This window comes from Strongylocentrotus purpuratus, unplaced genomic scaffold, assembly GCF_000002235.5.
Source record: "Strongylocentrotus purpuratus isolate Spur 01 unplaced genomic scaffold, Spur_5.0 spur5_scaffold_2, whole genome shotgun sequence".
Taxonomy (NCBI): domain Eukaryota; kingdom Metazoa; phylum Echinodermata; class Echinoidea; order Camarodonta; family Strongylocentrotidae; genus Strongylocentrotus; species Strongylocentrotus purpuratus.
The window spans coordinates 25,342,126-25,362,845 of NW_022145605.1; the positions used below are offsets into that span (position 1 = coordinate 25,342,126).

Consider the following 20,720-nt stretch of genomic DNA (forward strand, 5'->3'; position numbering starts at 1 on the left):
ATTTGAACTTGGTGCATGTATTGCTAAAAAGAATTCTGAGCCTGTGTATATTTTAAGTCAGCCATTCTAGAATCTAGTGTGTTGAATTTCTGCAGATGGTTATTTTTTAATTTTTTAAAACAAAAAATGAGGAAACACTTAAAGTGAAATCTCTTATTATTATTACACAAACTGATGCTACATTTTGTACTTGTATGTTTTTTTAAATTGGAATGTTGCCTGTTTCTGTTCACTGTTTCTCATTTTATTTCACTTTTATAACTTCTCAAGCTATCCATTTACTATGGCTTAAATATTTGGTGTTTTACTCTATATTATTATTATTGGTAAGATGGATTTACATTATGTATAAAAAATAGTATGTACTTTGTATTGTGTGATAATGTGAAGACCAACCATAGTTGAGTCCCTCCCCCCACCTTTAAAAAAAGATAATTGATTTTATATATCTTGTAATTAGTGCTGTAGTCAAACGTTTAACCGTCCGGTATCCGACCGCCCATGGCGGATTCCGTTATCAATTGGACGGTTTCGTTTTCCCGATTTTTTTTTTTTTTTTTTTTTTTTTTTTTAATAATTTTTTTTTTTTTAATTTTTTTTTTTTTTTTTTTTTTTTAAAGTTTCGATTTATGCCCCTCCACCTGGCACTATGCCTGGCAATGTCTCCCAGCTCAGTAATCGGTGTGATGACTTACCACTTGGAAACTAGAACAACACTCCAATTTGTCTGTCATCTTGGTTTGAAAGTAGTCTTTGTAATAGATCTCAATGTATATTCATCCAAGTTTAACACATGGTGTACCACAAGGTTCTATCCTAGGTCCTCTACTGTTTTTAATTTACTTTAATGATCTTACACATTATTCTAAAACGACATTGTTACTATTATTTGTGACTAGTTCACAAGCACAAATCGGCGCCTTCAGTTAAATCACCTTCCTGCTTTTTCACACGGCCAAAAAAAAAAAAAAAAAAAAAAAAAAAACGATTTTTTTTTTTTTTTTTTTTTTTTTTTTTTTTTTTTTTTTTTTTTTTTTATTTATTTATTTTTTTTTTTTATTTTTTTTTTTATTTTTATTTTATTTTTAAATAAATCGTTTAACCGAAAACCGTCCGGTTTTGACAGGCGGTTAAACGGAATTGGAGATATCCGTGATGTTACAGCACTACTTGTAATAATCAATTACTACATGTAGCTACTTCTAGAACAGAAGTACTAGCATTTGAAAATGATGTTTCAATCTATTTTGTTAATGGTTTCTAGTGATTACTCTTTATCACTTGAATGTTTAAAATTGTATGCATCTATTAAATATATGTTACTTTTTTGTAGGAACAGAGACTATGATACCTTTATTGTATGTCGAAGGTGTTCTGGAATTTAAAAGTTGACTTGTAGGCATGGTTTGTATTTTGTATTTTTGAAATGTTAAAATTGTTGATGTGATCATGTACTGGAATTTTTGTAACATTTGCAAACAGTTAGTCAACATATGAATCTTAATCTTGCATTTTTTCATGAAATTTGTAATTTTATTTCAAATATGCAAAGTGCTTTTTATTATTAGATTCTTAATGTAACACATTTGAATGTTTATTTGATTTAGTGTGCTGGTAATTTCATTGTTAGTTTAGCATAAAACAATCATTTTGATAGAAATATATATATAGATATATATTAACACATATATTATGTAGGTAGGTCTCTCTCTCTCTCTCTCTTTCTATATATATATATATATATACATATATTATATATTCACGCACTCACACACACGTGCAAATAATGTGCGGCTGGATATGTTGAAAAAACACAGTATAATATTCTGTGCTTAGGAGTACGATAATAGCGTGTTTTCAAACTTTGAGCTATTTGTTCTGATTGAAAATTCTTCTTTTTTTCAATTAGAGAATTAAAAGATAAATATTAAGGCACAAATTAGGGAATGCCTGAGTTTATGATACCTGAAATTCATCATATTCAAATCATGCTTACTATCTTTGCTATTTTGTTAGGTTTTTCCTTTTTTTCTGATACCATTAGATGTATATATTAAGTAACACTATAGATATGTATACATACACACACATATCATGTGTGGGTGGGTGTGTGTGAGTGTAAAGTGTTATGAATGCCAAAGCTGTTTCAGGAAAGATATGTAGTGTAACCTTGGTAGATGGTTTTTGTATGGTGACAGCCTTATAGGCAGTTGATTGAGGATTTTTAGAATATGCTTCAAGATTTTTCAACTTTTACTTTTTTTTTTCTTTCGTTTCTTTTTTTAATATGAAGATGTGTTAATGTGTCTACTTGTATTAATAGGGGTAAATAGCCCCTTTTTTTCATTTTGTTCATGGAATTTGAAATTAATTTGAACTACTGGTATAAATTATGTTATAATTTAATTGAAAATAAAATTTATGGCTTTTCAGTTAACTCTATATTCAGTTAACTCTATATACTTCAGCTCATTTTATATTTCAATCAGTAACATGCCAAATTTGTAAGTCATACTGCTGTTCGATTTATTTTAAATAAATCCTTTGGTCGTATTTTAACCCTGGTTGTGTGGTCAAAAACGATATATAATATATATACAAATAATAATTGGAACAATTGAAAAAAAAACCCTGGAGATTGTCTCTCTCTCTCTCTCTCTCTCTATATATATATATAGTCCATTTTAGTCTAACAAGTGAAAGCAGGCACACACAAAGAGAACATTTTGAGGAATAATGTGTTCAAAAGATATGCAGTATTTAATGCATCATATTTAGCCAGGCCAGCCCTTAGCCCCTGAGACAAAACTCTCCACACATTCTGCGGCTTTTTTTCTTCTTTTTCTTGTTTTGTTTTAGTTTTTTTTACGACACAATCATAGGTAGGATGGAATGGGTAATCCTCCCTTTCCCCCTATGTATATATAAATCTGAATTAATGTTAGCATTGCTTATGCTTTGTTTGATTCATGCCATGTAAAGAATCAAGATTAACATGCCTATTATTGTATCAGCTTCTTGAATTGATCGCCTCTATCGTTATTTTTTAAATTTCATTCAAACATATATGTTCGTTTGATTAAAACCAAGATATTAAAGTTTACAGAAAAGTAAATAAAAGAGAAAAACACTGGCCAATGTAATTTCTCCATACTGCACAGGATTATTAAGTGTGTACTTTTATATGTGTACTACATGTGATATCTATCATGGTGTTAGGTACTGCACCCACAACAACATTTTATAATGAATTTAGCCATTGTTTGTTCATTTTATTTAAAAGCTTTTAATGAACAGTTAATTAGATAGTATTACAAAAAAAAAAGATAAGGAGAGAGAATCAAAGATTTTGTATGTGTAATTATTTTTCAGCTTCACTTTGTATACATTTATTGGACTCTAATAAATTCCTTGCCATGCTAAAATATGCCAGCTGAGATGTTCTCTTTTGTTTGTTTTGTTCCTTTTTTGTGTTTTTATCAGAGCGTCTTTTTAGGAGAGAGCAGAGCCACTGAGGGATGGGAGGGTGTGTAAGTAGGTGGTTGCAACATGAACTATTTTAACTGCCATAAAAAGTTATATGAAATCAAAATGTTGGAAAGTGTTGAAAAATAAATACTAAGTCGGTGATAATAAATGATTCCATTTTCTCTAAGCGCCAACAATGCCATCTTTGATTAGCAAACCACTTTCGGTGATACACAGTCTGTGGAACAGGATTTGTGTGCTTGCCCAGCACAGCAACTTTCACCTTGTATTCTGTCCAACTTCATTTTTGCATCAAATTATAGTAATTAATGACTCTGCAATTTACAAAGACCCCCTCTGATTACTACCTCTGATGAAAGTAGATGACTGCAATTTAGTGGTTAAAAAAAAGGAGGAATAAGAGCACAGAAGTGGGAGACGGAGATGGACAAGGGAGAGACAATCGAGAGAGATGGAGGGGTATGAGAGAGAGAGAGAGAGAGAGAGAGAGAGAGAGAGAGAGAGATGGAGGGGTATGAGAGAGAGAGAGAGAGAGAGAGAGAGAGAGAGAGAGATCTAGAGATGGAGGGGTATGAGAGAGAGAGAGAGAGAGAGAGAGAGAGAGGGGTATGAGAGAGAGAGAGAGAGAGATGGAGGGGTATGGGAGAGAGAGGGAGAGAGAGTAAGAGAAAATAAAAGGAAGAGAAGAGATGGCGATCTCAGCTGAGCAAGGTATGGCACATTGCGCCCCCCCCCCCTCCCAAACACACCTTTTTTCAAGTACCTCAAAAGTGCCACTTTTTCAAGATAAGTGCACTTTTCTTGATTCTCAAAATTGCCCCTTTTCAGGTGCGAGAAGTGCCTCTCTTCCCTGTGAATTTAAGAGAGCCTCTTTTAATTAATCGACACATGCCTCTTTTCCCTTCTAATACAAGTCCATTTTCACTAATAAGTGTCCCTATTAAAATCCTATAGGTGCCCCTTTTACTGTGACGAGTAATAATTGCCCGTCCCTTTTTTTTTTAATGAGTGCTCCTTTTCACCTCCGATAAGCCCCCCCGGCCCCTTTCAAATATGATAAGTTCCTCTTTTTACTTTGAAAAGTGTCCCTTTTCCTTTGTAATTAATGCCCTTTTATAAGGGCCCCTTTTTGGCCTTTATACTAACGTGTATTTCTCATTTTCAAAACTGTCGCTTACGAAGTGTGCCCTTTTGCCGTCGTCTAAAGAGCCCAATCTCGTTATAAAGAATCAGAGCTCAATAACAAGCAGTGGAGCTGGGAATGGGAAAGGGGGGGGGGCAGATAAGCGGTACAATTACACACATTTCATAGAAACTAATTGTGCCCCTTTTTAGAAATATAATCTTGCTCATTTTCAGCGCTGTGCCTTCTCTAGACTGAGAATACCTTTTTCCTTTTTTGATTTAGATGTTTCGACGACACCCTACTATACTTTGTACGTTTTTGAAAAAAACACGAACACGAAATATTTGTTCAAGAAGCTCGGACAAAATGGGGACACCTCTCAAAACGTACGGCAAGAAGCCCGATGTTTTCCACTTTGAAGAAGGAGGAGAGCGTTATATGATAGGTTCTGAAGTGAGTATATGCTAAAGTCTACAGTGAAGTTATTTTCATTGTAATGCAGATGCAGACGAGTGACAGAGGCCCAGATTTGCTCGGCCCTTTCCTGACCCTTTGTTCATGTTCGTTGGCGCTGTCGAGATCTATACCGGTACACATGTAGACTCTAGTACTAGGGAGCTAGCCGCGACGCCGACGCTTTCGGCATCGGGCTCCGTGGAGTTAGTACACAGTATGCCCGGACCACAGCTGTGTGCCGCGTCGGACAGATTGTTTATCCGGACACTTGATTCGAAACAGCATAATCCTGATTATGAAGAAGTTTACCATGTTTAAATACAATATTTCATAAATCTTTGAAGACTTGTGAGTTGTGTTGAAAAATATTGAAAAGGGCCGTTATTTATGATGGTTCGGGTTGGCATCGGTGCTGTTCGATGCAAATTTGTTTGGTTAATTAACTGGTTAGGCCTAGACTGCTAGAGTAGAGTCTCCGGTGTGCGGCATAGCCCGGTGGGCAGCCAGGGGTATAGATCTACAAAATAAAATATATGCAACTCGATAATATGCTCTTGAAACCTACCATGGATTCTCCGGTAAGTTCTGCTTTGCCAAAAACGTCCGTAGCAGATGTTCCTATCGGTAAGGATTATCCATCAACAATGTCCGAAATGTATGGCACCAGTTGCCGATGAAAATTCCAGCAGGTGCTAACTTTTAAGTTAAGAGATCGAGGCATGACTAGATCAATAGCTCTTTATTTATCCAATTGGAGGTGAAATTTGATGTTGTGGGAGTATGATGGCTGTGGTCTGTCTCCTATCGCAGACATTTTGATTGTGCCACCGCAGATATACGATTCGTAGATCTATACCATATAGATTACCGAGCAACAGATAAACATGAGAATTTGGGTTACCCGTAGTAATTTGGTACATGCTTTGATTGTGATGTTGCGCATAAAGCTTTATGAAGTAATGCGTGCATGGCCGCACACCGGGGAACTCAAAGCATTACGAAACGTGGTCAATGCTGATCACGCTGTGGGTCAGTTACGTTATTTGTGACTTCTATTTAATAAGTAAGTATATGGACTCTATATTGAGGGACCGGCCGCACACCGAAGCCACTACGCTAGGCCTATCATAACTTTTAAAGGGCAAGTCCACTCCAAAAATAACTTACTTTTAATAGGAGTAGAAAAATTGGCGCTAGTTCAGAAGTGTATCTAGACTTTGATTGTAACTCCGGCGTGGAGATACCCTACTAAAACATACCGAAAAATTGACTAAATCTTCATCAATTGTTCAAATAATGGTCATGATTTAAAAGTTGTTATGTTTCTTACCTGTTTCATGTCAATTTTCTTATCTTTGTTGGACTGGAGTATTCTTCCTAAAAAAAGATTTATAATATACATTTTCTCACGGGATTCACGGCAAACTACGGCGCAATACAATTGCATACCGTACCGCGGGCGCGCATGTGTGTTAGCAATTCATCATGACGGTCGCTAACTTAACACACACGCGCGCCTGCACCCCACCATCGTTATGTTATGCAGTTGTATATTGTGCAGCAGTTTGATGTGAATCCCGTGAGAAAGTGTATATTATAAGTCTTTGTTTTTAGGAAAAAGAGACAACAAAAACAATAACACAAATATTTTGATGAATTAACCACTACTGGTAAAAATATACTATAGAAAGGTATAGAGTTGACTCTTGATGAAAAATAAAATTAGCATAATAACTTACATGTAGTTGTAGAAGCATCTAGCATTATTATCAGTAAGTATTATTATCATCATAATCTGCATCCCCTTCCCCCCCCCCCCTCCCGTCAATTCAGATAATGTCTGAAAGATAGAATGAGAATTCACATTATTGCAGTTCCAATCTCATGAATCTGCTTGCCTTAAGTTGAACACTTCAGAACCTAAGAAAGCATATTGGCCAAGTTACATGTAGATCCCAAGCATATGTGTGGGCTAGGTCTTGATTCATCATGGCTACATTTAACTTAGATAACCGATTGAAAGTAGGTATAACCTCTTAGTGCTCTTACAGTATCAATATAATTTTAATAGGCCCTAACAAAACTTTGTTATGGTCCAACATTTCATCTATTGTTAATTCCAGCATGTATGTAATATGGTGTCTATTTTCTGTTATCTGTTAAAAGTAAAAGAGCTTGAAAAGGGGAAAAGTGAAATTGCCATTTCCTGCACAGTAGTACAGTGTAGGTGCTTTAGTTTTAACAAGCCTAGATCTAATCTGGTCCTAAATTGTTAGTGTTAGCTTGCAACTTCTTCCGATCCAAATTTGAAAGTAATGAACAGTTTGACCTCTACTTCACCTGTAGGGCTTTAGCTTTTCAGATCTAGTCCTGCCCAAAAATCTGGGCCAATGTCTTAACCATGAGCCTTCCATGGTGCCATCTTCCGAATGACCTTGATTAAATAAAAATGTCTGATTCTTGTTTATTATTATGCATATTATCACTTTATTGTTGTTATTATTAATATCATTATTAGTATTATTATTATTATCATTATTAATGATAAGATATAATTATTTTATAAAGCTATGAATTCATCTTGTGACTAAAGGTTTGTTTTCTCTCTCTCTCCCCCCATCTCTCTCTCTCTCTCTCTCTCTCTCTCCCTCTGTCCATTCTCTCTCTTGTTCTGTCTTTCTCTCTTTCAGGTGGGTAATTACTTGAGACTTTTCAGAGGATCATTGTACAAGAAATACCCGTCACTATGGAGGAAAATGGCAAGCATGGAGGAGAGAAAAATGATCGTCGAACAGGGCGAACGTGAGTAAAACATTACATAAACGTCTTTTGTGTGCAGTAGTAATAGTCCTGTAAAACAGTTTTCGTTTATCCGGAAATCAATGTGAATCCAGTACCAAGTAGATACATGTAGTTCACGGTCGGACTTATGGAAAGAAATATTACAACTTTTCTGGTCTGGTTAGGGTCCAGGCTATTCTCTCTAATTCCCAGCTCTACTATTGAGTTATGATGATCATGGAAAATGTATTTAACAACATACATGTGGAGGCCATCTGAAGTCAATTAATGATTGTCGTATAAAGAGGCTGTGTATTTTTTTTCTCCGAAAAGGCAATGATCTTCAAGTTCAAGTTCAAGTTTATTCAAACCAATCAAACACAACATTTTACAATCAATTGACACAAAAGAAATAAAAAACATGATAGGTTTGGGACCCCGGAGAAGCAGAGCTTGTGATAAGGGGCCCCTTAAAAGGTACATAAACAAAAACAAAATAACAGTATTTAGAATAACCGATGACAAAAACATATTTACAATGATAACTAATGAGTAAATATGGGAACAGAAAAAAAGATAACACACATACACATACACACCCACGCACACACACACAGACACACCCACATACACACATACACACATGGCTTTCCAGGATTTACTTTAACATATTTTGTAATCTCTCAAAAAGATATTCTCGACATGTATGTTTAAACATAGGTAGTGTTGGACTGGATCTGGTGTTTTGTGGCAACTTATTCCATTCTTTGATACAATTAATTACAAAAGAGTTCGAAGCAGTTTGTGTTCTCGCAAACGGCTGATGGATAAGATTTCTCTGACGTGTGTTGTACGAATGGACAGTCGAATTAACAATAAACGCATCTTTTAAAAATGAATTATTTTGAGCAGATTGAGATTTGTACATGAATATCAAACAATTCATGGAGACTAATTCATCAAGAGGCAACATCTGAAGTTGCACAAATAAAGGATTACTTGGACTTCTGTAATTTGAATTTGTAATGAGCCTGATAGCTTTCTTCTGGACTATTAACTTGTTTATATGGCTCCTATACGTATTTCCCCATGCAACATTACAATAAGTTAAGTGAGGCATAATGATAGCATTATAAAGAGTTACTAAAGTTTGCTCTGGTAAAAAAAAGCGTAACTTAAAATTCACACCAACACTCCTCGAGACCTTGGTACAAACATTGCTGAGGTGATCTTTCCAAGTTAAATGATCATCAACTGTAACTCCAAGAAACCTTACATTTTGACTCCGGTTGATCAGATGACCACCTATTGTCAGGGGGTCAATATTATCTGGGATTCTTTTGCCCCTTGATCTAAAAACAACATATTGAGTCTTACTAGCATTTAACAAAAGTTTGTTGCAACAAAACCACTTAAATATATTGTGAACTTCATTATTTGCAGACAAAATCAGATTATGCATGTCTTTGTGGTGAGAGAGCAAGCAAGTATCATCAGCAAAAAGTGAATAAGTAAACAACTGAGATGAGTTTATAATATCATTAATATAAATCAAGAACAATAAGGGGCCCAGGACTGAGCCTTGGGGTATGCCATATTTTACCTTCCTAGATTGTGATTTAACTCCATTAACCACTACATACTGTAATCGATTACGTAAGTAATTTTTAAACCATTTCAAAGCTATCCCACGAATGCCATAATGCTCAAGCTTGCTTTTGTCTCCAAATCTAAACAAACCTTTCAACTTCTCATCTGACCTACATGTACCTCTGACAATACTGTGGCAATTTATGATTTTAACCAATATCGTATTAAACCAATATTTCATCTTGAAACACGTAAGAACAAATAATGTTTTTGTGTGTGAAATTTATGTATTTAGTGCTTAATTGCATAACTTTGTGTATCAATCGACAATAGTAGTACATGAAATTCAACATCAATCAGATTTTAAATCCTTGAATATTTAATTTAAAGCCCCACTGCACTATACTTGTAGCTACTTGCGCCCTCTATATAGCAAAAAATGCCTAATCGGTGACCGCTAGTCCCCCATGATCCCCATTTTCTTATGTTAATCGAGAGCTGATTTGATTAAATAACCACCTGTCAGTGTCCACGCTGGGTGGTTTAATCCCTCCTGGCCAAACTAGTGCAGACGGGCTTTAAAAGAGATTTAAGTTATTTTGCTATGGTACACTGAACAAATATTGTCTTCATGTAGGATTTGGCCAACACGGGCTGGCTACAAACGTGACTCTGCTGCGAGCGAGAGAAGTGGAAGAGATCCTAGAGGGCAACGAGGAGAAGTACAGGTCTGTGTCCATCACTACAGACAGTGCAGTGGCAAGGGACCCTAAACCAAAGCGCAGTCGTGACTGGGTACCTGCCATCCCTAATAGCTCTCACCATCTAGATGCAGTACCATGCTCTACAGCCATATCAAGGACCAAGATAGGACCAAAGAAGCAGAGGACATTCCCTATGTGGTAAGATCTCTTCTTACAGATGGATATCCAGATATATTCAGATATATATGCAGCCTGGTTTTATTCATTCCTGAAAATGAAGGATATTTGGTTTAATTTGCTGGACATGCACATAAGGAGATTTTGTGTGGTTGACTTTATGGAACCATAATCTCACTTTGACATTAAATATGGTCTTCAAATCTGAAAGTGGAAAGAAAAAGTATTTGTATATATTTTTATTATTTTATTTAGAATGAATCTTGTTGAAACTTGTCCCTCATAATGTTTCACGTTGTGTCACAAATAGATTTATTTGCAGGATATTTTGTGTTTTCAAATTTCAATAGATTTTGGTGTAAAGATGTCAAAGGAATGCCATACAAAGGCTACTGGTCATGTCTGTCTGCCTTGGCGTGTATTAATGTATTGTAATCTGAGTTATCTGACAATGTTGCATTATGCAACAGGTTATTGTGAGTGGCATCATTGAGGGTGTCCTGCACTTGGCAAATCAAATTGCCACATCAAGTTGTTCAAAGAGACTATAACTATAAGGCCAAGTAAAATTGATTTCTAGTTTCTTGGCCAGATTTTACAAAACTTGAGGATGATGGCGTTCAATGTTATTTGATATTAGATATTTTTCCAAGATGGTCGCCGCTCATACACATGCTATAACATGTATTCCTCCCCTCCCCCCCCTCCCCCCCCCCCCCCAACAAAAAAAAAGGAGGCAGACACAAAAAGGAATCAGGTGGGAACAAGAAACTAGGAATGATTTTTTACTTGGCCTTAATGAATCTGATGTATTTCATTTCCTTTTGTTGTTTTGTTTTGTTAACCATGTCATTTTTTTTCTTTCTTAGTTACGATGATCACGACCCTGCTATCATCCATGACAACGCAACCCAACCTGATGTCCTGGTTCCTATAAGGCTAGACATGGAGATAGATGGACAGAAGCTGAGAGACACATTCACATGGAATAAAAATGGTCAGTATCAAAGAAACTTGCAATACACATATTCTACAAAGCAATCACCACTGATTTACTGTCATAGACTGAGTGAATTGACTTGTGAAAGTGGGTGTAGCATGACCAGACTGTGTCTTTCCCGTGGCCTGACTCGGGGGCCAATCGGGTATAATACGACTATGGACGACGCGACCGCAGTATTCACAAGCGCGCAACATACGTCAAACCAAAGCGTGAGGAGAACTTTGATCTGTTTCGCAAATGCTAGCGCGCTGGTGGTTAATCAAGTCCATTAGTTTACGTGCAGTTGTCGAAAATAAGTTGTAGATGGCGTTATCCAGTATTTGCCATGCTACACCCCTTTTAAGAAAACAATCAGAATCCAGACACTATTAACAGTCTTGCAGCCTGACCTGAAAATGTAGCCCCATCCAGCCCAAAAGGTCTGACCCCCTGAAGTACGTTAAATCATTCAGATTTTTTTGTGTGTGGACAGTTTAACAGTAGCCCCTAGTCAGAAGGAAGACTTTTGGCTGTACCCTGCAAAGTCTGAGAAAGAAAGAAAGAAACAGGAAAAAAGTAAAAAGGACAGAAATTTCCATCTTGAAATGGATGTCAGAAGAAACAACGTCCTAAAGTGCAGTTTCACTAAACTTAGTCCAACAAAAACAAAACAACAATGACAACAACAAAACACAAAGTAAGCAATACAAAACAGAAAACAAAAGCAAAAATAAAAAGAATCTTTGAGGATATATATATTTGAGGCGTTCATTACGTTCAACTTATGACTAAAAGCTGAATTCAATTCACTAAAGATTTACACAGATTACTTCACTGAAGATTCAGCTTAATCTTTAGTTTTGTAATTTTTCTTGTAGAACAACTCATCACTCCAGAGATGTTTGCAGAAATCCTATGTGATGACCTTGACCTGCCGGCTACGACCTTCATACAACCCATCTCCCAGGCAATCAAAACTCAGATAGAAGCTTATCCCACGGATACAAGTATACTGGATGCACATAGTGATCAGCGAGTTATCCTCAAGGTAGGGTCATCTATCATGAAACTCTCTCACACCATTGCTGATGATTGGATGTTGCTGTAATATCGAAGGCTCATTCAGATTTGAAGCAGCCAACTGAAGCAGCATTTGTTTACAATGACTTGGGTGTAATAAGCTTCACATTCCTGCATGTGAAGAATTTTGAGTATGGAAAGAAAATTTATGCTCTTACTTTTGAAACCATTGATATATTTATATATGATAATAATGCAAAAAATGTGACATAAAATTTTCAAAGCGCTGTACACAAATCAAGATTAGTTCAAGAAAAATCAATAAATGAAATTAATATTCATTTTATTTTATTTCATTCTCCATAAAAAACATTAAACATACAAACATGATATACAGATGAAAGGTCGATTACCTACAAGAAAAATACAAAGGGAAGAAGCAAACAAAATTTTATGGGAATGTGGGGTTAATAAAAAAGGGCAATTAGCCTTAGCCTTACTTAAATTACCAAGAAAATGAGATACCACTAACATTACTAAAGCAATTAACATAACATGTAGATTCCTTGGAAAGTCAACATATTAATAATAGCAACAATTTAACAAAATATATATTTTTATTTTATTTAGCTGAATATTCATGTTGGCAATATCTCGTTGGTGGACCAGTTTGAATGGGACATGGCTGAGAAAGACAACAATCCGGAGGAGTTTGCCCTCAACCTGTGTGCTGATCTAGGTCTAGGTGGGGAGTTTGTCACTTCCATTGCATACAGCATCAGAGGACAGCTTAGCTGGCATCAACGGACTTACGCTTTTAGGTAAATAACAATTGTATGAAATCAGACTTTCAGGTAACTCCTGAAAAAAGGCTTTCAGATATGCCTATGCTTTCATGTAACCCTAAACTGTCCATTCAAATAGGCCTACTCATAGAGGTGTTGTGGTCTAGTGGATAAATCACCCGACTGCAGATCACAAGGTACGGGGTTCGAGTCCTGCCGCGGCACTAATGTCCTTTGGCAAGACGTTAATCTACATTTGCCACTCTCCACCCAGGTGTTAAATGGGTACCTGTTAGGATGCGAAAGTTAATGTGTTTAGATGAGCAAGTGTGTGCTTGTAAAATGGCGACTGGCTGGAATGCTCCCCATGGAGTGGAAAATGAGCATACATTGTGTGCGGGTAAACCTGAATCCGATGATAGGGGTATCTGTAAAGCGCTTAGACACATCGTTGATGTATAAAGCGCAATATAAATGCGGAATATTATTATTATTATTATTATTTATAATATGTTACAATTATTTCTTTATTGCAACCAAAATACAAGGTTGGATTTTGAATAACATAAAAATACAAGCAGAAACGGATAAAAATAGTAGAAATAAAGTGAGAGAAACAGTTGTTTCTGGTACATAAATGTATAAATAACAATGTGCTACAATCAATATTATAAAATAGATCAAAGTAAGCTCTTTAGTACAATATTTTCTGGTAACTACCAAAAGGTTCTGGCATGCATGCTTTTAGGCAGCCTTAAAGGGATCGTTTAACAATGTAAAATTTGAGATGCACGGTCCTACATGTTACCAGTGTCTGTGATATGGTGTAATATTGAAGCCCTAAAAAAAATTGCGCTTCAAAATGATCAAGAAGTGCCTCAAAAAAGTAAAAATCCTTGAGTTACCGGTTTTACCGTATTCGTTTTCCCCAATAGACTGTAGTGTTTTGAAAACCGTTCGCTGAAATTTGTAATTCCAATCATTAATATCTTGATAATCAGACAGGCAATCGGCTTGTAAAAGTCATGGAGTTCCTGACTGACCTAAAGGTTTATAATTATCATTGCAGCATGAGCTAAATCAAGGATTATTTCTAAAAGATCAAAGACAAAGTTACTTTGCTTTCAAGTTAAATTGTATTGTAAGTTAATCACAAAAGTGAAAGTGTTGATATAAGTATTTCTCTTTTTGAAAATTAGATATATTATTGATCGCTGACTACTGATTTACCTAATTCCCATAGGCTTAATGCAGGGACCACCCGGTTTCAGTAAGCAATCAAAGTTGAAGATAATTCTTGATACTTTGAGATATTGATATTGATAAATGACTCTAATTTCTTAAACTGAACGTAGCATATGCATGTTTTTTGTTTGTTTATGTCAGTGAATCACCGTTGCCAACCGTAGAGATATCTGTACGCAATCAAGGCGAGGCTGACAGCTGGTGTCCGTTCTTAGAGACTCTGACTGATGCAGAGATGGAGAAGAAGATAAGAGATCAAGATAGAAACACAAGGTCAGTACATACATTCAATTCAATTTTTAATGCCACTTTGGAAATTTATTTGTCAGCTTTGTTATTGCTATTATTGTTGTATTTTCTTTGTATCCTGGAACGTATATATTGTTTATGTTGCTTGTATATGTATGTCACTCGCCAGTAGAGGACAAATTTCTGCATTTTTTAAAATCAGACAATAAATTATCTTGAATTGAATCTTGAATTGAATTTATGAAATTGTCTATTATAGAAATTGGAATTTCATGTCTTTCTTGAGGGATTCACCTCAACTTGCCTCAAAATTTGGTTCTGACTTCAAGATGTGGAGAACAAGAAAATATTATTGAATTTCTTTTGAATCTATATTTTTCATTCAATATTACGATTGATGCAAATACATACATGAAATATCTATTGATAGTAAATCAAAGTACTTTGTGATCTTATTTATTGCAAGAAGTTCCGTATAAACCCTTAAAACATTGATACAAAAGGAAATCATTGAAAATGATAGAAAGAAAATTGTAATTAAAAAAAAAAAAAAAAACTGTTTTATGAGCGGGATCTGATTTAAATTGGAGGATACAGTGCACATGAAATCCATAATATATATAAGTGCGAGAATTCTCAACTCTGACATGACAACGGGTGTTCCAGAATATGTAGGCGTGAAGAAAATGGTCTAGGAACGTGAACCTGAAGAAGGCCTCACACGCCGAAAGCTGGTATTAAACTTGTAAAGTACAGCTACGTCTCATGTTCCTAGACCATTTTCTTTACGCCTATATATATATATGTTTAATAATAGTTTATAATTTTATATTTGTCCAGCTCTTATTTCTCTTTCCTCTCTGTAATTTGTTATTTCAGGAGAATTCGTCGTCTTGCAAACACTGCTCCAGCTTGGTAGGAAAGACTGACGGCAGCACAATACAATCCAGATCCAACATTTGTTTTTAAAGACATTCAACATACCACGAAGATTAATATAACATGGTAGATCAACAAACTAGTTTGGCTTTTATTTCCTGCAAATTATTGTTCAACTCTCCTCAATTTGTGCCATGTAATCTTTATTTATTGCCTTCAGGGTACTTATCAAGTTTGCTTGTGTTTTAAAATGTCTATAATACTAGGGCTTGATAAAAACCAGCGTTATGATCGCGCAGACCGAAGTAATCGCCCAGCCTATGTGGATGAATCTTGTGGTCCACCAATGTTCAAAGGCAGTTGAAAGGTCTCAAGCATTAATAAGAAAAAAGCTTGTCTGTTATCAATGGCACAATGTTTATTGTTCAGAAGTCCAATGAGTGCATTCTCGGTAGGAATGGGGTCTAAAGAGCAAGATTTGACATTTCAAAATCCTAGCTTTGAGACATTTTCACTCACAGGATCAACGTGAGTGTGGGTAGAGTCGGGTTTATATGTGCATGGGGATACACTGGATATTAAGCCACTTTCTTAACCAAGGGGGGGGGGGGGGGGGTGGCGGGCCAAAACCATTTCACTGAAATAAACAACATTACTTTATCTTAGCAGTCTACCCTTTACAATACATCCTCATGGAAGGATGTTGAACAAGGAAAAGGCAAATTTGAAGAGATATATCCCTGTACATCAATGAATGAATAAAACCTTTTTTTTTGGGGGGGGGGGCATTTTCCTTTAAGCATAATCTCTATCAGCAATATGGTATGAAGCACAGTACAAGCTATTTTGTTAATACAAATTTGCAGAAAATCACCCGTTTAAACTGGAGCTTCCTATATTTCCAGGTTTACCTTGATTTCATAGAGTTGTATGTTCCACTTCTTTGGAATCTTATATACAAAACCAAAAGCTTGCACAAGACTTTGCACAGACTCAAGATGGATATTTCAGATGATGATTGAACTCATTTGGAGATCTTTACTGAATAAAATGCTAGGTGTAGTTAGAAACTTGTATTTGTTGTAGTAATGTTCTGTCTTGAACCCATTATGTAAATATATACCTTTTTGTATTAAAAAGAAATCTAAACTGATGACCAGTTTCTTTGTGTTTTTGTGTAGAATTGCCTTGTACTTTTATATCTTGCACTGTGGAATCGGAAGGTCCTTTTTAAAGCCTTAGAATACCTTTTGATCAGCCAAAATAACTTTGCATTATTGATTTCATACCTCCAACGTTCTAGTTCATAGTCAGTGTCCAAAGAAGGTCACTGGAGGTACCGGTATATGTAATTCTGATATCTATTCCTCTGTTACGAAGTAGCAGGAGGCATTATGTTTTCGGGTTGTCCGTCTTTATGTCCCTTTCTCACACTACATGATAACACATGATGTATGCGACTTTTGTTCCGACTATTGAAATACAATTATTTGTAACCGGTGAAGAAAATAATTTATAACAATGCATTTTACAATGATATATGCTTAAAATCTCATTACGTTATGAAATTGGCCTATCCAATCTTTCACCACAGTCAAATCACAAAGCCTTCCGACAGAAAGAACACAAAGTGAGCTCATGGGAAGGTTGGGTCTGGAAGAAACTATGGTGGAAGTGGAAAAGAGAAGTGATTGAGATAGATGGGTCATGTGTTGAGAAGGGAAGATGATGGAAGAGCATGGGATCTGGAAGTGGCTGGCATAAGAGGGAAAGGAAGACCAAAGATTTCAAGGTGAATGAAGGAAGCTGTAAGTTTGGTCTGAATGAGGGAGAGGCTCAAGACAAGATGAAGTGGAGGGAAGGAATGTCATGGACTGAAAGTCTGTAACCCCTTGTACAGGAAAATGCTGACTTTAATAAATGATGATGATGATGATATAGACTGATTTGGTTGATATGGTCTCCGAGACCCCTGTAGCACTGCGTAAACCATAACTAGTAGCCACCCAAGAGCATAACGACAGGATTCAATGTCTATATATAATAATCAAAAAGGTTGCATGGCCATCCCTGAACTAAAGCGGGAATACAGTTAACTCTGCACAAGTTGAACAGAGTGTTGGAACCACCTAAAGTAGTTTGACTTGTGCAGAATTTGACTTGGGAAGTGTAGATAACTCATGTTTTGCATAGTTTGATCAAAATATTAATTTGATGTGACTTGTGTGACTTATGCAGAGTTCTATTTTAATCATTATTTAGCATACTTGATGGCCCCCAGTTATGGCATTTGACACTACATGTTCAGCTCTCCGAATCGGTGTCCACAGTGACCCTTAAAAAGGAAAGCAAATTTTGTTGGTAAATTACTCAAGATTTCCAATATTTTTTTCGATAATTTGTGCATCACACAGGAAAGCTCATTTTCTCTTCTTTCATATGAAGCCAAAACCATGATCAGAAGTCATGCATGACAGTCTGACTCTCTGAAATTAGATTTCCAATCATACAGTAGTTACATTTACTATGAAATAATTTGAAATTATTGAGTAATTTACCCATAAACTTGGGTTTCCTTTTTTACAGGGACATCCTGTATAGGGACATGCTTTTAGAATACAAACGGATGAAATAGTATGCTTTCATTCCTTCACACATATAAATGTGGAACTCGTGAGAAAAAGTACAAAAGAGATATCATGATAAAGGATGATAAAAACTTTATTACATCAAATAATCATGACTTTTATCAAGGTATTTTTTATCTTGTTGCAATATAAAAAAAATTACAATACACAATATAAAACTGAATTATTCCAGTAATAATACTATTGCCAAGTCATCAAAGATAAAAAAGTCACATTTAATGTAATCATAATGATCAGGCACAAATACTTTAAAAAGAAGCGAAAAAATAAGAAAAGCAGGCTGGTGAAATTTTGAACGAAATAAAATATAAAAGTACATGAACATAGCTAGGACAGGGGAGGTAGAACATTTTTCAAAGTTGGGAAGAGGGCGCTACCATACAGGTGCACAGGAAGGACACAAATTAGGTCAAAATCAGTATCATGGCGGTTAGTCTTGTCAACCGTCTGAAAAATGACATGATGGTACCATGAGATTGAAATTGTCTGCCTCGCGGGCTGTCATTTTTGTGAAAAGTCAACTTAAGGCCCATGAAACTAATATTGCTTGTCTTTTTAACCCAAAGAAAATTAGTTAGAGGGCTTTGAATGCATATATATTGCTTTTCATTGACATAAACATGAATACAAGAAATACTAATACAATTATCAGTCGGTAGCAATACAAGGCATTACATACATGTAGAGGTATAAGGCAATTTTGATCTAGTCGTAGATGTATACACAATAGTCCAACTTCTTATGTTGTTATGATATGACTGATTAAGTTGGACTACACATTTAAGAAAATCATGCACTTTTAATTGCAGCATGTAATCAATATTTATTTCTATATTCACAATTGGTTAAGGCACATCAAAGGATAAATTATTTAAAGCGGATGTCCACCCTGATATTAAAGGTAAAGACCAGTTTTGGTAACGCCCCCCTCTCAAAAAATGAAATGGAAGCTCTTATTATCAATCATGTGATTTTTTACTAATACGTGATCATACAAATTTTGCAGAAAAAACCGCCTACTAATCGATATATTTGGTAAATTATTATATATTTGGACCTGATAGATAAAGCGCATGTGTCATGTAGTCCCATATACATCTTTCTGTGTACAGTGCTTGTAACTTGGGCCAAATTTCTTATCATTTTGATGATTCCAGAACCTTGCAGTACACACCAATACTTATATGCTAGATGATCAAACTTTTCTGATCGATTCCACAACGTTTCTTTATCAATGCAATCGCATGACCAGAACTGGTCTTTACCTTTAAGCTGGTTAACATAAAAGCAGATAAATGAGAGAAACAGGTCAATATAAAAGTTTGAGAAAAAAACGTTTGAAATAAGAAAGTTTTCAACCATACGATCATACATTCACCCTTAATGTAATAATTGCAAATATGTTTTTATATAACCCTTGTAAGAAACGAATCTATTCCATCATAAGGAAAACGAAAGTTTATGAAATGTCCTTTACAGAGCACTTGAATCGGAGAGGAGCTCGAAGATAAGTCACTGACAACTTCAAAAATTCATAACTAATTTTTTTCATCTGATGTTGCTTGAACTTTCATATATTTGTTTCTCTCATTTTTCTGCTTTCATTAAAAAGAAGATAATATCAGGGTGGGCTTCACCTATAAATATACAACATGTATTTCACAGTGCTCACATTATTATACACACATCGTACAGGTACATGTATATTGAAAGGGTGTAGGAAATATATTACATGTACCCGTGCATCATTGGTCTCACTGCCATAATGCTAAGTGAATGCGTGGAAGTCCTTTGATGCGTTCAGTTGCCATTTTATTTACATTTGAAAAAAACGCAGCAGCTTTTTTTGGTGCCATATCTTGTATTTTGTTATTGCTATTGTTTATACCATGTATATTTTCCCTTTACTGGGAACTGCTTCATACAAGTTTTTATAAACTTTTTTGTAGTTTCTGTTTTTTCTCTTACTATGTATATTTGCCATTTTTGTATATATTATATTGTTTTTATGCTTGAGAAGAATCAATAAACTGAACTGAACTGAACTCTGAACAAACCTTTAGACAGAATTATTGTAATTCATCTAATTTCTATCATGAATTAATACACATATAAAAGTATAAACCATAGGTGTGTTAGAAACCTTCAACTGAATACCTGTTGTGGACAAAGATGTGTTCAATGAGCAGGGTAACAAATTCGCGGCCCCTCCACTCCGTGATTGAAGGGATACCATGCGTGTTACCAAAATGTCCGGTAAAGGGGTACTTTTCACGAACCAAAGTCTGGCTCGTACATACACAAAAAAGACTTTACACACCGGACATAAGGGGTGTTTTCAAAAGGAGGGAACACGCATATGCGTACCCTAAATAACACTGAGTGAGGGGGGGGGGGGCCGGAAACAATTTATGATCTTCAAAACAGAATGCCTCTAGCACCACCATCAGTGGTCCATGGCTTAAAAACAATTATCAGAAAAAATCTTTGCATACCCGGTAATAATTCATTTCAAAACAAACTTTGAACAAAGATACATCTGTATATAAAAAGGAAATATATATTCAATCTGACCATTATTAGTACTGA

At 35.5% G+C, this 20,720-nt stretch overlaps 1 protein-coding gene across 1 annotated transcript; it reads left to right on the plus strand.

Annotated features, from left to right (window-relative positions):
- The first annotated feature begins 4,943 nt into the window (after positions 1 to 4,943).
- LOC575654 (SWI/SNF-related matrix-associated actin-dependent regulator of chromatin subfamily B member 1-A) lies at positions 4,944 to 16,074 on the plus strand. The gene is made up of 8 exons (XM_030992068.1): positions 4,944 to 5,068; positions 7,762 to 7,873; positions 10,080 to 10,344; positions 11,193 to 11,320; positions 12,184 to 12,353; positions 12,956 to 13,146; positions 14,497 to 14,628; positions 15,484 to 16,074. The coding sequence occupies exons 1-8, from the start codon at positions 4,982 to 4,984 to the stop codon at positions 15,521 to 15,523; spliced, it is 1,125 nt and encodes a 374-aa protein (XP_030847928.1). The 5' UTR covers positions 4,944 to 4,981; the 3' UTR covers positions 15,524 to 16,074.
- Positions 16,075 to 20,720: the final 4,646 nt, after the last annotated feature.